The sequence below is a fragment of the Alosa sapidissima genome, chromosome 12 (genome assembly GCF_018492685.1).
Source record: "Alosa sapidissima isolate fAloSap1 chromosome 12, fAloSap1.pri, whole genome shotgun sequence".
Lineage (NCBI taxonomy): Eukaryota > Metazoa > Chordata > Actinopteri > Clupeiformes > Clupeidae > Alosa > Alosa sapidissima.
In genome coordinates, this window is record NC_055968.1 from 3,806,405 (window position 1) to 3,821,498 (window position 15,094).

Below are 15,094 nucleotides of genomic sequence, written 5' to 3' on the forward strand. Positions count from 1 at the left end.
AAGAAAGGAAGTCCATGAGGCATGTGAACCTCAGTGTGCAGAGAGGGTCCCCTTGGTTTATTAGCTTTCCCTACCTGCCCAAGCAGCTGGAACCATACATCTTACATAGTGTACAAATATACACACACGCACGCACACACACACACACACACGCCGGCTCCACCACCCACTGGCCCTGAGATTAGGGGCTCCATGCTCCTGCTCACATCTGTATTTTTGAGTAATCACATGCAGCCAGCAAGATGACACCATGCAAGATGGGCTTTTTAGAAATGGGGCACAGCAGATGTGCGGGTCAATTTTGCAGCCAGAGATGCTGGGGGTCTTTGTGTGAGAACAATGAGCCAGGAGCCCTGCTTTCTCTTAGATGTAGTCTTCCCTCATTTCTACCACCTTTCCTCTCCATCTTCTTTCGTCCTAATGATATAGTGTGTGAGTTTGTAAAGCTGGTTGTTATCCAGTTGATAAGAAACATTGTTAATCTCATATTTTAATTAGGACCATAGATCTGACATAACCTACAATGGCAGCTATGCAGTTAGATAATGTCAGTAGCTGCTTTCAGATATGTCCTCCGCAGTATATGCGGATCTTTGTCAAATGGAGGTCCAACCCTTCCGGTGATTCAGATATGATGTGAACATGCGGACATTATGTGTGAACGACACCGAAGCACATTAACAGAATCTCTGTATGGTTGAACAGGTTGAACACGCACATGAACAGAATCTGCATGAGCTCATTTACATAATGTCCGTCAGAAATACTAGGAGGGGAGTAGTGTAAGAGCCGGCTAAGTTCCAAATAGCCGGTTATGTTGTTCAGATATATGGCCCAAACGCTTGACATCCGCAGAACGTGGATTTACACCTGAAAGCAGCTAGTGTAACAGTGCATGATGTGTACTCTGTTCTCCAGCACACAGAGCTAATAGGCCACATATTCTACACATTCATCACCTGCTTGTTGAAACACACACAAGCACACGTTTGCAGCTAAATCATTCTTGGTCAAAAGTCATCACGTGTATAGAAATCCCTGTGGGTGTGATGTGGGGTCATCATGATTGGGGTGTGTGTGTGTGTGTGTGTGTTTAATATCCTGGCTGGCTCTGCTTCTTCAGGAGTTTGACCCAGAGGAGTTCTACCACCTCCTGGAGGCAGCTGAGGGCCATGCCAAAGAGGGCCAGGGCATCAAGTCTGACATTCCCCGCTACATCATCAGCCAGCTGGGCCTCACCAGGGATCCCCTGGAGGGTGAGCACACACACACACACACACACACACACACACACACACACACACACACACACACACACACACACACACACACGCGCACAGAGAGAAAGAGAGAGATAAACATGAACACATGTACAGACACACACAAACATTAAAGTAAAATAAAATAAAATACAGGATGTAATGACATTTATTGTATTATTTTTCTTGCCATTTTCATGTACATGAACTTTGCAGAGGTAATTATCCATAATAAAAACTGTGACTGATCTTTCTCCCTGCATCTGCCTGTCCCAGAGATGGCCCAGCTGAGCAGCTATGACAGCGGCCACCCCGACACTCCGGAGACTGAGGAGACTGACGTGAGTGCAGTGGCTGATGTTTCATATGTCATACTATGATGTCATATAGCAATTCATATTTCCCTTGCATTTCACACTTATTACCGCTACCTTGGTTACTCCTTAAACCTGTGTGTGTGTGTGTGTGTTCCAGGGTCGAGGAGCCTCTGTGCAGCCCGCTCCAGCTCCAGTTCAGCAGAAAACCAAAACCCCTCGGGAGGAGGACTTTGAAAACATCAAGCTGATCAGCAATGGTGCTTATGGGTAAGAAACACATACAATTTGCCCACTCTATCACACAACTACTGTGCTCTAATACAGCAGCAGTCACACAGAATCATTCTGTTCTGGTCAAGGTAAAAGACCCCGACCTATAAATCCGTGTAAGCCAAATGCTTTCCCCCATGACTCTCGTCTCATTTTTTGTGTACTTCTACTAAGTTTCCAGTTGAATTGCAAACTGCTATAAAATCTCAATCAACTCCTACAACTGTAATAATATGTAGCATGGCAAACAGAAATGTTTTGCTACAGAGCAGCAGACCTGAACTATTCATTTCTATACCCAACCCAAGATGGTGAAGCTCTTGTATCTCTCTCTCTGCTGGTCAGTGCGGTGTTCCTGGTGCGGCACAAGGAGACACGTCAGCGCTTTGCCATGAAAAAGATCAACAAACAAAACCTTATCCTGAGGAACCAAATCCAGCAGGCCTTTGTGGAGAGGGACATCCTCACCTTCGCTGAGAACCCTTTTGTTGTGAGCATGTTCTGCTCCTTTGAGACCAGACGCCACCTCTGCATGGTCATGGAGTATGTGGAAGGTAAGCCCCTCCTCATGATGGCACAAAGGCAAAACACATTTATGTACTTGGCATCTAGATACACTAGTGCAGTTTCGAGTCCACAAACTTAATGTGCTTTCATGATCTCAGGTAATCATAATAGAGCACTGTAATTGTAATGTTCACAAAGAAGATGTGAAAGTAATCAAAGATGATGGTGGTCTAACACAGACTCAGGTTATCACACTCATTTAATGACAGTCACTCAGCACACAGCAGTCAAAGCCACTCTCACTCCTGAGTTGCTGATGGCCATTTTGTCCTCGGGCAGGCGGAGACTGTGCCACTCTCCTGAAGCACATAGGGGCACTGCCAGTGGACATGGCGCGCATGTACTTCGCGGAGACTGTGCTGGCGCTGGAATATCTGCACAACTATGGCATTGTTCATCGAGACCTCAAACCAGACAAGTAAGACACCACCATGACCCTTCTCCCTTCCTTTTGAAGATGTGCTTTTATACTTCAGAGTATGCATTGACTTTGATATTTGGGAATATCAAATATCATGATCCATGAAAGCTCAATGGAAGCTTGTTGTATGCTTACTGGCATAGATGAATAAAGGCTATTTTCCTTTTGTATTTATGTCATTGCTCATAATCTGTTTTTGGTCTGATTTTAAAGTCTGTTGATCACCTCAATGGGACACATCAAACTCACTGACTTCGGACTATCTAAAATTGGCCTGATGAGCCTCACAACCAATCTCTACGAGGGACATATAGAGAAAGACGCTCGTGAATTTCTGGACAAGCAGGTACACTTCCTTTAAATTGGAATTGTGAGTGTACATAATGTATGTTTGCATCTGAGTCATCTATACTGTATTATATAGTGCTGACTCTTTGGCTCCCTCTGCTGGCCAGGTGTGTGGCACTCCAGAGTACATCGCCCCTGAGGTGATTCTGAGGCAGGGCTACGGCAAGCCGGTGGACTGGTGGGCCATGGGGGTCATTCTGTACGAGTTCCTGGTGGGCTGTGCCCCTTTTTTCGGTGATACGCCTGAAGAGTTGTTTGGACAGGTCATCAGTGGTGAGTAGCACATAACACATACTATTACTGTTTTATATCAGGAGTGTCAGGAGTGGAAAATGGCTTTCCCATCATCAGTTTATTTTTGGAATATATGTGTATCAGAACATCTATAAGCTTTGCTGGTTCATGAATACAATTTGTAGAATGTCTGAATGTCATTGATTGGTGTAGGGCTTTGTTAGGATTGTGCGAAATGGAAGGTCAAGGTTAGTACCAATGGTGTCATCTGATCCTGTGCTCTCAGATGAGATCATGTGGCCAGAAGAGGAGGATGCCCTTCCTCCTGAAGCTGAAGACCTCATTTCCAAACTCCTCAGACAGAACCCTCTGGAGAGACTGGGCACAGGTCAGTACTGCCCTCTTAATAAAGAAGCGCTGAAACTAACTACATGTTGCAATGCACTGTGGTATAGTAGCAGACTGTGCTTATGCTATTTTGATGAACTATAGCTCATTTAATCTTTATTTGTATAGGGCCTTTCAGGAAGAGTAGCAAAACACAGTGCTTAACAACAACACACTAAGACAGCATACAGCAACAGTTGCCTCCTCATATGTAACCTGACATTTGACCATATCTGTTCATGCTTTGGCAGGGTAAAGATTTCAAAAGCTACTGTTTTTTAGCACAGTAGGGGGTAATAGTTATCTGTAAAGAATATTGTATAGGAAGTAGGATGCAATAGGTTGCATTCAGTACTAGACACACACTCAAAATCAAAATAATAGATAGATGTAAAGTATTATCTAATCGGATTTAACAAAGCTCACCTGTCCTGTCCTGTCCTGTGTATATCTGTTTGACTGATTATTGTTGACGATGGTTGTTGTGTGTGTATGATTAGGGAGTGCATATGAGGTGAAGCAGCACCGCTTCTTTACTTACCTGGACTGGAACAGCCTCCTCAGACAGAAGGCTGAATTCATCCCTCAGCTGGAGTCAGAGGATGATACCAGCTACTTTGACAGTAAGGCACTCTGATAAAATACACACAAGAATTCTAAAGGGTGTGAATATTAGGCTGGAATTCTATACATTTTGAATTCTATACATTTTGAAGTTCATAAAAGCTTCTGTGGTTTTGGTGAGTTTGATGGTGTTGTGATAACGTTATTCTCTGTCTGCTTTTTCTCCCATGTAGCTCGGTCAGACCGGTACCACCATGTGGACTCTGAAGAGGAGGAGGACACCAATGATGACGAGCACCTGGAGATCCGTCAGTTCTCCTCTTGCTCACCGCGCTTCAGCAAGGTAACGTTACAGGCATGAATACTCTCACACCCTGACAACCAGATCTGGCTGGCCTGTTTGTAAATAAACTAGTTCTTTATGGTTAAGCCAAAGGCATTAGCCATAAAACAACTTGTAAATCTCCCTCTCTCTGGGCTCCCCAGGTGTACAGCAGTATGGAGCGTCTGTCTCTGCATGAGGAGAAGCGCACGCCTCCTCCCACTAAGCGCAGCCTGAGCGAGGAGGGCGGAGAGCGGCTGGACAGCCTCGGTGGCCTCAAGTCCAGAGACCGCAGCTGGATGATAGGATCCCCAGAGATGTGAGTGGCCGTGTGAATGATCTAAATGATGTGGTAGAATGGTATTCATACCAGTCTTTGTTCGTATGGCTCCATTATATTCTAAATATGCATTGAGCAATTATCACTGTACTGTAGCAACATGGTCCTAAATGAAAAAGATGAGTATCAGTTTGTTTAGATGTTCATCTACACTCACATGGCTAGTTGGTACAACAGTGGCTGATAGAAGGTCTATGATTCCTATTTTGTGAATGAGTTAATGTTTGCGTGTGTGTGATAGAAGGTCTATGATTCCTATTTTGTGAATGAGTTAATGTTTGTGTGTGGGTTTTGCTGCAGCCTGCGTAAGCGCCTGTCTGTGTCGGAGTCGTCGCACACAGAGAGCGACTCCAGTCCTCCCCTGACAGTGCGGCGCCGCTGCTGCTCCGCCATCATTGAGATGCCCCGCTTCGCCATCTCCGCCGAGGAGGAGGGCTCCAGCGGCCGCAAGACCCCTGTGAGGGGACCCCGCTCCGAGGAGCTGCCCCTGGCCATCCCCGAGCTGCCTGTGGAACGGGAGCTGAAGCTGGACGAGTCACCCACCACACCAGGCTCCACCTCCAGCCAGCAGAGCCGCGCCACCCTCACACGTTAGTGTCCCAGCGCCACACACACACACACACACACACACACACACACACACACACTTTTGCATGAGACGTAGGAAATAGTCTTAAACATCTTGTTATAGCCCTTTGCACAACACTGACCTACATAGACATTTTTAGAAAAGTGTTGTCAGACTATAATGCTGTCTACTACCCAGACTTTTGGAAATATGATGTGATATAGCATGTCACAGGTAAACAAAACTTGAGAACATGCACATGTGGGCAGCTTCCCCTTTTTTATGCGATTGTCCGATTTGACACTGTGTGCTGTGAGTCTGATGGACTGTGTGTGTTGGTTGTTGTCTAGCGGGCAGCTCAGGTGATGTGTGTGAGCGAGCGTCCCCACGGCCCTCGGCTGCAGCTGCGGACATGTCCGATAGCTCCACCCCTAAAGCCATCAGTGACCTCGCAGCCCGCCGTGCCCGCCACAGACTGCTCTCCGGAGAGGCGGACAAACACACGTCTCGTCCGCTCAACAAGGTCATCAAGTCCGCCTCCGCCACCACTCTCTCCCTCATGATTCCTTCAGGTAAGACGTCGTGTGTGGATCGGTATGGGCTTTTATATTTATATTGACTTTAGACTTGCATTCTTCACTTTCTTATTCATTTTCATTGTCCAGATGTTCGTTCTTGTTAAATTGTATGGAATTTCCTTTCTGTTGATTTAATTGGTTTAATAAAACTTTGTGCTGCGTTTCCAAATTAATTAGGTTTGTAATTGCAAATAAATGAGATGGACCTTGCAAAAGAAGTTAAATAGTAGAGATGACTCTCTTTCTATTTTGCATCTTTCTGTCTCTCTGTCACTCCATCCGCTGTCACTCCATCTGTAGAGCACCACGGTGCGTCGCCGCTCGCCAGCCCCATGTCCCCCCACTCCCTCTCCTCCAACCCATCGTCCCGCGACTCGTCTCCCAGCCGGGACCTGAGCCCAGCCATCTGCAGCGTCAAACCCGCCATCATCATCCACCGCGCCGGCAAGAAGTACGGCTTCACCCTCAGGGCCATCCGCGTCTACATGGGAGACAGCGACGTCTACACTGTTCACCATATGGTGTGGGTAAGTGTCACACACACACACACACACACACACACACACACACACACACACACACACACACACCATATGGTTAGGTTCAGTCTACTGTCAGGGTAATGAAGAACATATGTACATTTTGTGGCTGTAGAATGTGGTTGATTCATGTCAATACTGTAACTGGATCTGGACCCTTGAGGTTCACTTGCATACTGTCCCAGTGTTCAGGACACTCTTCTGCCCCCCTTTGTCTGTGTCTCTCACTTTTGCTTTCACTCTTTCTTTGTCCATGAGACTGTATTTGTATGAGGGCATATGGTGAGGGTAGTGGGGAAGTAAATGTTGGATGAAAGATATTAACGGCGTTCTCGACATCTCTCGTTCTCTCTCAGCATGTGGAGGTAGGAGGTCCAGCCCAGGAGGCCGGCCTGCGGGAGGGAGATCTCATCACACACGTCAACGGGGAGGCAGTGCACGGTCTCGTCCACACTGAGGTGGTGGAACTCATTCTGAAGGTGTGCACACTCACATACATACACTCTGGCATAACTCTCAAAGAGGTTTAAATCCATAATACACTCCCGCCCACCTGCATATTGTTCCATTGGCCTCAGGTGCAACGCTGATGAACTGTATGCATACAGTCATACTTGTTCACAGGCAAAGCTGTTTATTTCCTGATTAATGAATCATGTGTGTGTCTCGCTTTCCTACTGCAGAGTGGCAGTAAGGTGTCCATATCAGCCACGCCCTTTGAGAACACCTCCATTAAAGTGGGCCCCGCCCGCAAGACCACTGTCAAGTCCAAAATGGCACGCAGGAACAAGAGGACTAAGAACAAGGAAGGCCAGGACAGGTTAGACCCATCGGACATGTAGACAATGTAGCAATGTAGCGTAACCTCTTATTGTATCACAGGTTATTTCTATTGTAATTGTGTTGCTGTTGTGATTGACAGTAAGAAGAGGAACTCTCTGTTCCGTAAGATCACCAAGCAGGCGTCTCTGCTGCACACCAGCCGCAGCCTGTCCTCTCTGAACCGCTCGGTGTCCTCTGGAGAGAGTGTGCCAGGCTCCCCCACACACAACCTCTCACCCCGCTCCCCAACACAGGGCTACCGCTCCACACCGGACTCCTCCCACTCAGGTGAGACAACCGTTTACATCACCTGCTTCCATGGGCGCTGGATAGAGGAACACAATGACAGTGTGATCAAAACAAAACAAACAGCCTATTCAGAAATAGCACTGTCTGCCCATGGACGCTGGAAGGAGCAATACACAGCCAGTTGGTAGTGATCAAAACAACAGCAGAGTCAAATATCAGTAGTCACCAAAACACTTATTATAGTCTGTAATTATATTCCCATCTACATTTAGTCCTTTAGCAGGCAGCATTATTGAAAGCAACTAACAGCATTGTAAAGTTCTACATTCTATTGGTATGTCTGTTCTGTGGGTATTGAACTCAGTGCCCATTCAGCAGATAGCTCATTAAATGGAAACTCTTAGGAACACATATTGCTCTTGATTGTGCCATCATGAAGAAAGCAGCTGTGTGTGTTTGTGTCGGTGTTGTGTGTGTGTTTGTGTCGGTGTTGTGTGTGTGTTGTTTGTGTGGGTGTTCTGTGTTTGTTTGTGTGGGTGTTCTGTGTGTGTTTGTGTGGGTGTTGTGTGGGTGTTGTGTGTGGGTGTTGTGTGGGTGTTGTGTGTGTGTGTGTGTGTGTGTGTGTGTGTGTGTGTGTGTGTGTGTGTGTGTGTGTGTGTGTATAGTGTGCCTGTGTTAAGCACACTCTGCCCTGTGTGTTTCAGTGGGAGGGAACTCATCTCAGAGCAGCTCCCCCAGCTCCAGCGTGCCAAACTCCCCCGCCAGCTCGGGCCAGATCCGGCCCAGCTCCCTGCACGGCTTGGCCCCCAAGCTCCAGCGCCAGTACCGCTCGCCTCGCCGCAAGTCCGCCGGGAACATCCCCCTGTCGCCGCTGGCCCGCACGCCCTCCCCCACCCCCCAGAGCACCTCCCCCCAGCGCTCGCCCTCTCCCCTGTCCGGCCACCCCCACCTGGGCCAGTCCTTCCCCGTCAAGCTGCACTCCTCGCCCCCGCTCATGCGCCACATCGCCCGGCCCAAGAGCGCCGACCCCCCGCGCTCGCCCCTCCTCAAGCGGGTGCAGTCTGCCGAGAAGCTGGCGGCCTCCCTCTCGTCCTCCTCCCTGGTCACGTCCCTCTCCTCCTCCTCCCCCGCCGTCTCTGCCCCCTCCACCTCGTGCGGGACGTCGGGCGTGCGCAAGCACAGCCTGGACATCAGCCACTCGGAGTTCAAGAAGGAGCTGCTGCAGCGGGAGCCCAGCCTGCAGGAGTCGGCCGGCGTGGGCAGCCTGCTGCTCGGGGGCCGCGCCGCGCCGGCCGAGAAGGGCAGCCTGCAGAAGCACTCGACCCGTAAGCTGGGCCGCCAGGAGGTGACCGAGGGCGCTGGGCCCCTGGGGCTGGCGCCCGGTAAGAGCAAGCTGAAGGACAAGCTGTCCGCCATCCGACAGGACCGAGCCGAACGTCGAGAGTCGCTCCAGAAGCAGGACGCCATCCACGAAGTGGATTCGTCCGAGGACGAGACGGACGAGGGGTCGGAGGACAGCCAGGAGGGCCGGGGGCAGACCTACGTCACCCCCAGCACCTGCCTGCTGCGCCCCACTACGGTCACAGCGGCGTCCTCTACCTCCTCGGCCCTCAGACTGGGCCCCGGCCCCTCTGTGCCCCCAACTCTGGGCATCACGCAGTCCGGTACCCCAAAGCTCCGAGCAGGCCCAGCGCCTGGACAAGGCCAGGCTGCGCCAGTGGGAAAGCCAGTAGCGTCCGACCCCAAGGCTGCTCCGTCTGCATCTCCTGCTCCAGGCTCAGTCAACAGCTCGTCCAAAGCAGAGGTTGCTGGGAGGATGGTGCCCACCTCCGCTCCCTCCACCCCACAGCAGAGCGCCCCCCCACCCAGTAGCTTCTCCACGCCCGGCTCCGCGTTCATCTCCCTCACCAGAGATCCCTTCCTGAGGCCAGCAGACCCGCGGCCCAGATCCAGCCCCACCCTGCGGCGGGCGCCAGAGCCCAAGACCCCCTCCACACCGCCGAGCACCCCCAGGGAGTCCCAGACACCCTCGCCCTCAGGAGGGATCACCAAGGAGATGAAGGAGGCGGACAACCGCAGGCAGGCCATGAGCGTCGCTGCCGCCGCCGCCTCCGTGGCGTCGTCCGCCGTGTCCGAATGCGGAGTGGACAGAATGGTATCTCAGCTAGCCACCGTGGCGAAGAGCGTGCTGGGCCCGGTCAAGCTGAGCATGCCTGGGTCCAAGGAAAGCGCCTCGTCCGACCCAAAGAGCAAAGATCCAAAACTGGAGCGCCAGGATTCAGCACCGATGGCAGCAGCCGGCTCCACCTCCTCCCTGACGGCCCCCGCACTCTCCGGCTCGCCCAACAGAGCGCCTTCCTCCAGGCCCTCTGCCCCGAGGGACAGCAGTGCCCCTGGAGAGGAGCGTCAGGACAGGTCGGGGTCAGGGCCGACGCACAGCGCCCCCTCTCTGAGGTCCAGGCCTGAGGCCAAAGGCAGCACCACGCCACAAGACAAAGCCAACAAGAAGACATAGCAGTCCCCTCCCCTCCCCTCCACTAGACTGTCAAGGACTTTTGACTCACAAGTGCATGTTGGAACCCAACATTACAGACTTTTACCATACACTAATCTGAACAGTAAATAAGGATATATAAAAAATGATACAAACATAACTGCTCCATTCCTTGTCCAGTGTTGCGTATATCCAGTGTGAATGAACCATTCTGTGTCAGACCCTACTCTCCACACATGCTTCTTGTTTTTAATTTGATATTTGGGATCGTTTGTCTTTTCTCTACAAAACAATGGGGCTAGAAATAAGCTGAATGTTGTAAAATATTCACACATAGATATATACACACTCTCACATATACACTTGAACTATAGGGACACAATCTGAGGCCATGTTTTTACCCTAACAGATCTGGTTGTGCCTTAAAGAAAATATGATCATTGCTGTTCATCTGCATGTCAACCTACCTGTGATTTCTATAGGGGGTTAAAGGATGTATCTCAGCAATAAAGTAGCGTATGCTTAGCAATTTGTACAAACACATCACATAAGCACCATCTGCATCAGCTACTTGGCAAACAAATGCATATCCCAGCATCCTTTGTTCACGTACTGTGACCATAGAGTCTGTGAGTTGAAGGCTCCTCGTTCATAAGCTTGCCTGCTGTGCTTCACCTGCACTTTGTGGTTCAGTCATCCATTCTCTTCTCAAAACACTTCTCGTTTTATCAGTTTAGTGTCTGTAAGCCAATATGAATGTTTACTGGTAACGTCCTAGGATAGATTAGCAGTATCTCAGCATGATAAAAAAAATAATACCTCTTTGTGTGTGTGTCTGTGTGATTAAGTTTATCAATCGAATTTGCCAGTGTTGCACATGAGATTTTGTTGTGAAGTTTGTGCATAGAAAAATCACTATAGCACCATCATATGTTAACATGTGAATAGGCCTGCTGAGCATATTTGTAAACTGATGTAGTTAGTAGTCTAATGAAACTAAACTCTCTTATTTTAGTATACTTAGTCTAGTTGTAAGAGGAGCATCATCATCTGTATAAAGGAAACAGTTAATCACACTCCGTGTAAGAATGAGTGTGTGTTTAAAGTCCAATTTTCCAAATCACTCTTCAGCTGCTCACCTCTGAAACCTATTAAGTGACCAGACTAGACCGACATCTCAACCCTCAGGCTTCTTAATCGTAACACTCGTGGGTGAAAACTGGAAGGAAATAACACACACCTCATGAGGCTTTAGGGCCATGGTTGTGACTCGTGTCTGAGAGGCGCTCCAGTAGACCACTAGCTTAATTTCTAGCCCCTTCTGTCCCCTGTGTTCACTTTGTTTGCTTTTGTTTGCAACGAAATCAGCCCAATGTTTTTAGCTCTGGACCAATTTGCTGTGTTTTCACTGTATCTGTGTTGCCTCTTATCTGATAAGGTTACCTGACTATATGCTCTGTGTGAATGTGTTGTGTGTGTACATAGGTGATTGGGGTGATTGTGTGTATATATATATATAAATGAATATGTACAAATCTTTTCTGTGTTTTATACGCTGCAGTATTGAGAGTGTGTGTCTGTAAACTAGGTTAGCCTCTGTGTATGTATTGCACCTGTGCTGTCTAATCCTGCCCTTTGTGAAGTGCTGGGCCGGAGGGCAGCTTTGCACAAAAAAAGCAACCCCCCTTTTTTTTAACTTTTTGGTTTGTGTGTGTGTGTATTCTTTTCTCCTTTTCAAGGAAAACAATAAATTGGCCAATCAGACCCTATCCCTCTGAGGTGTTGACCAATCCCTAGACCTCTTGGGGTGTCGTGCACCTCAGTTATACCTTTTGAACCCTTAATGGTTCCCCGTTCTAATTCTGTGGTATATCCCGTTATGTGTTATTGTATGTTGTTTTAAACTTGTTTTAAAATGACACAGCCAGACTCTCCCCCTTTCTCATCGTTGTCTGACTGCCACCATTAGGACACTTGCTTTAGCAGTGTCCTCCACCCAGTCACTGTTCAGCTTGCAAGGTCATGTGGCTACAGTCTGGGTGCAGGCGTGTGCATTGTGTTTACATATCTTTACCTCAGAAAAGCCACTAACTTGAGCCACATTGCAGTGCCAATGTCCATGGCTGCTCACTCTTGACCTGGCCGTAGTGTTTAAGCCTATCTAAGCCACATATGTTAGCAGCCAGAGTGCTTTTACTGAGTTGTGTCCATGGGTAGCATGAACTTCATATGGGTCTGTATGTGCAGCAGATAAAGACCTTCTGCATACGAGTCCATAATGTCTGATGAATCTTACATAAGAAAAGAGCAGGGCACTGAGTGAAGGTTAACAGCGATGCTCAAACCCTCCCTGACCGATGAAGTTAAAGTTGGTGATGCAAAAGAAAAAGGTTCTGTGATCAACATGTCTCCCTTCTTTGGTTGTCTCAGATTCCTTCAGTCTGTAGAACTCTTCAGGCTCCCTGACAAAAAATGCCATTGCTACTCCAACCCTTATGATGAGGCTAAGAATTTTAAGAATGTATGAAATTATATGTTATGGGTTGTTGGTATATAATGTAATTTGCGTTAAGCCTGTTACAGAGCCTCCATTAGATTTTTTTTTTTTGAAAATGCACAGTAGATGATCTTGTGCTGTTTTGAGAAGAACTTCACGGTGTGATGGATAATTGTTATTTTGAGAGTGGCAGGGTGAACAGATAATTCCCAAACAAAATATGTAAGAATCATTCCATGTGTGGTACTGTGGTCATTCAGTTCTCTGCCAGGAGAAGAGTAAAACTATAGTGGATCTTCAAGAAAAATTCTATGTGGAGCAAGAATGTATATGTTTACAAATTGTAGCGCAGTGTATGTCATTAGAGTATGTTGTTCCTCTGGAAGTCGGTCTATGGCACGTTTGCCTCTCTCTATCTCTTTCTAATCAGTGGCTGTCTGCAGCCTTCAGCCACACATTTCTGTCTGAAATTGAAATGTGATTTTTCATGTGATGGACACACACACTCCCATGTGTAACTGCCATCAGTTCTAGAGAGGGCTGGTGTGTCAGTAACCCCTGCCCCCAACTCCTCATTAATCTACAGCCACTGCCCTGTTGACTACACAGCTGTCAATCCTCAAACAGCCACTAAACACAAACTCAGATCCTAGGCACACAAAACACACAATGAACCACACTCATTGACTGGAAATATTTTGATTAGGATACTAGGATTCTGAATCAGTGTCTCTAAATTCCTCCTCCCTATTGAACGTGATGTACTTTAGTCTTTGTCGCCCACATTTCTCGCACACCCACAACTCACACAGACACATTAGTATTGCACTCCCATCAGTTCAGATAAAGAGGTGTGTGTGTGTTCTCCTTTCTGTGTGCTTTCTTGTGGCCACAGCAGATTACTGAGCCAGTGTTGGGGCGTTGGCCTTTGCCACACAGCTGATGGCTGGTACGGAGCGAACTGACACTTGTGGGCTGAGTGTAAGAGACATTCCTCTGGTGTTTAAACAGGATGCCTGATCCGCACTGTGTACAGTAGCCTGTGCTTATCATCATGGTATTAAGGGAAGGGTGGCAGTAGAGTATGTAGTATGTATGATGGACATGAGTTTGGGGGAAGAGGATATAATGCTAGAGTAACCAGTGCAATATCTTTTCATTTTCTATTGTGGTATAAGCATGTTTGTTGTCATTTTCCCTTTAGAAGTAATAAAGTTTTTATGTAAAAAGTATTTTGTTATGTGCCTGCTGTTTTAATTTAAAACGGAGCAAGATAAGCTCTGAGTGAAATTTGAAAAAGACCAAATCTTCACACAAGTGTTCCACTCTGACAGTAGTGTATGATCATCATTGTGTACCAAGTGTGAGTATTCTCTCCTGCTCTAGCGACCCTGCTGTAGTCATCACAGCAAGTGAGCTTTCACTACTATGAGGCCACTTTCACATGCAGCACACTCAAACCAGCTGCCAGTCACATCTGTTTGATCTTTTCTTTGCTCATTGTCTGCTCACAGTGCCTGAACTATGGAAGTCACCGATAGTATACTTAATTTATGGGTTATACTTAGGAAAGTGGACCCTAAATATGCAAGTATAATATGTTTGTCTTCTGATTTTCCTTCTGTCTGCTTGTCCTGAGCATGTGGGAGTGTCATGTTTACCTCTAAGCACCCAAACCACAGTTGTAGGGCAGTTCAGAGGAGAGTAGTCTCACACACGCAATAACATTGGGGTGTGCCGTTGTAGTAAGGGTCACCAGGCTTTCATCACCTCATTAGTAATATGTTGAAACGTGTGATACAGTCTTAATGTAACCAATATGAGTTTAGACTCAAAATCTGAGTCATTCTGTTGACAGATTTGGCCACCTCTGTAGAGCTAGTGAGAGGCCTGGTAGTTCTCAAATGTTTTCTCCTTAACCATTCTGCAATCAGAGAGAATAATCTAACAGTTTCCGTTTCATATGATCTAGTTATTGTGACTAGGGTATCGTTGTGAAGAGGAGGGAAAAACACTATCCATCTCTGGTGTTTGGGTCCAGACCACTGAGCTATCAGCAACGTATCGGTGCAGTGCACTATTAGAAGACTTGAGTTGCTATGCTACAGAGACTGGCCTCGTGGGTCAGACAGAGGAGAAGTGCTGTCCTGTGGGGTGGACCTGCAGGTGCCACAGAACAGCACTGTGCTGCTAGTCAAAAGATCAAGCAGCTTCCTCTGATACACTCCTCACGCGTTTGATAATTGGTCTCCTCTCACAATACCCTTGGCTCCATTTTCCTGTCCATTTCTTTGTCACTCTCTCTTTCTCTCTCTCTT

General features: G+C 47.7%; 1 protein-coding gene across 11 annotated transcripts in view; it reads left to right on the plus strand.

The window, feature by feature from the left end:
- mast2 (microtubule associated serine/threonine kinase 2) overlaps positions 1-14,008 on the plus strand; it is a 122,685-nt gene extending 108,677 nt beyond the window's left edge. For all 11 annotated transcript variants that reach the window (XM_042111511.1, XM_042111512.1, XM_042111515.1 and 8 more), the window contains 18 exons: positions 1,124-1,256; positions 1,536-1,600; positions 1,734-1,843; positions 2,192-2,400; positions 2,693-2,831; positions 3,048-3,180; positions 3,290-3,455; positions 3,703-3,804; positions 4,304-4,426; positions 4,601-4,710; positions 4,854-5,008; positions 5,330-5,619; positions 5,948-6,169; positions 6,476-6,702; positions 7,071-7,193; positions 7,398-7,534; positions 7,637-7,824; positions 8,490-14,008. In XM_042111511.1, coding sequence (XP_041967445.1) covers positions 1,124-1,256; positions 1,536-1,600; positions 1,734-1,843; positions 2,192-2,400; positions 2,693-2,831; positions 3,048-3,180; positions 3,290-3,455; positions 3,703-3,804; positions 4,304-4,426; positions 4,601-4,710; positions 4,854-5,008; positions 5,330-5,619; positions 5,948-6,169; positions 6,476-6,702; positions 7,071-7,193; positions 7,398-7,534; positions 7,637-7,824; positions 8,490-10,300 — 4,443 coding nt within the window. In that variant the 3' untranslated portion in view covers positions 10,301-14,008. The remainder of the gene's footprint in view (positions 1-1,123; positions 1,257-1,535; positions 1,601-1,733; positions 1,844-2,191; positions 2,401-2,692; positions 2,832-3,047; positions 3,181-3,289; positions 3,456-3,702; positions 3,805-4,303; positions 4,427-4,600; positions 4,711-4,853; positions 5,009-5,329; positions 5,620-5,947; positions 6,170-6,475; positions 6,703-7,070; positions 7,194-7,397; positions 7,535-7,636; positions 7,825-8,489) is intronic.
- Positions 14,009-15,094: the final 1,086 nt, after the last annotated feature.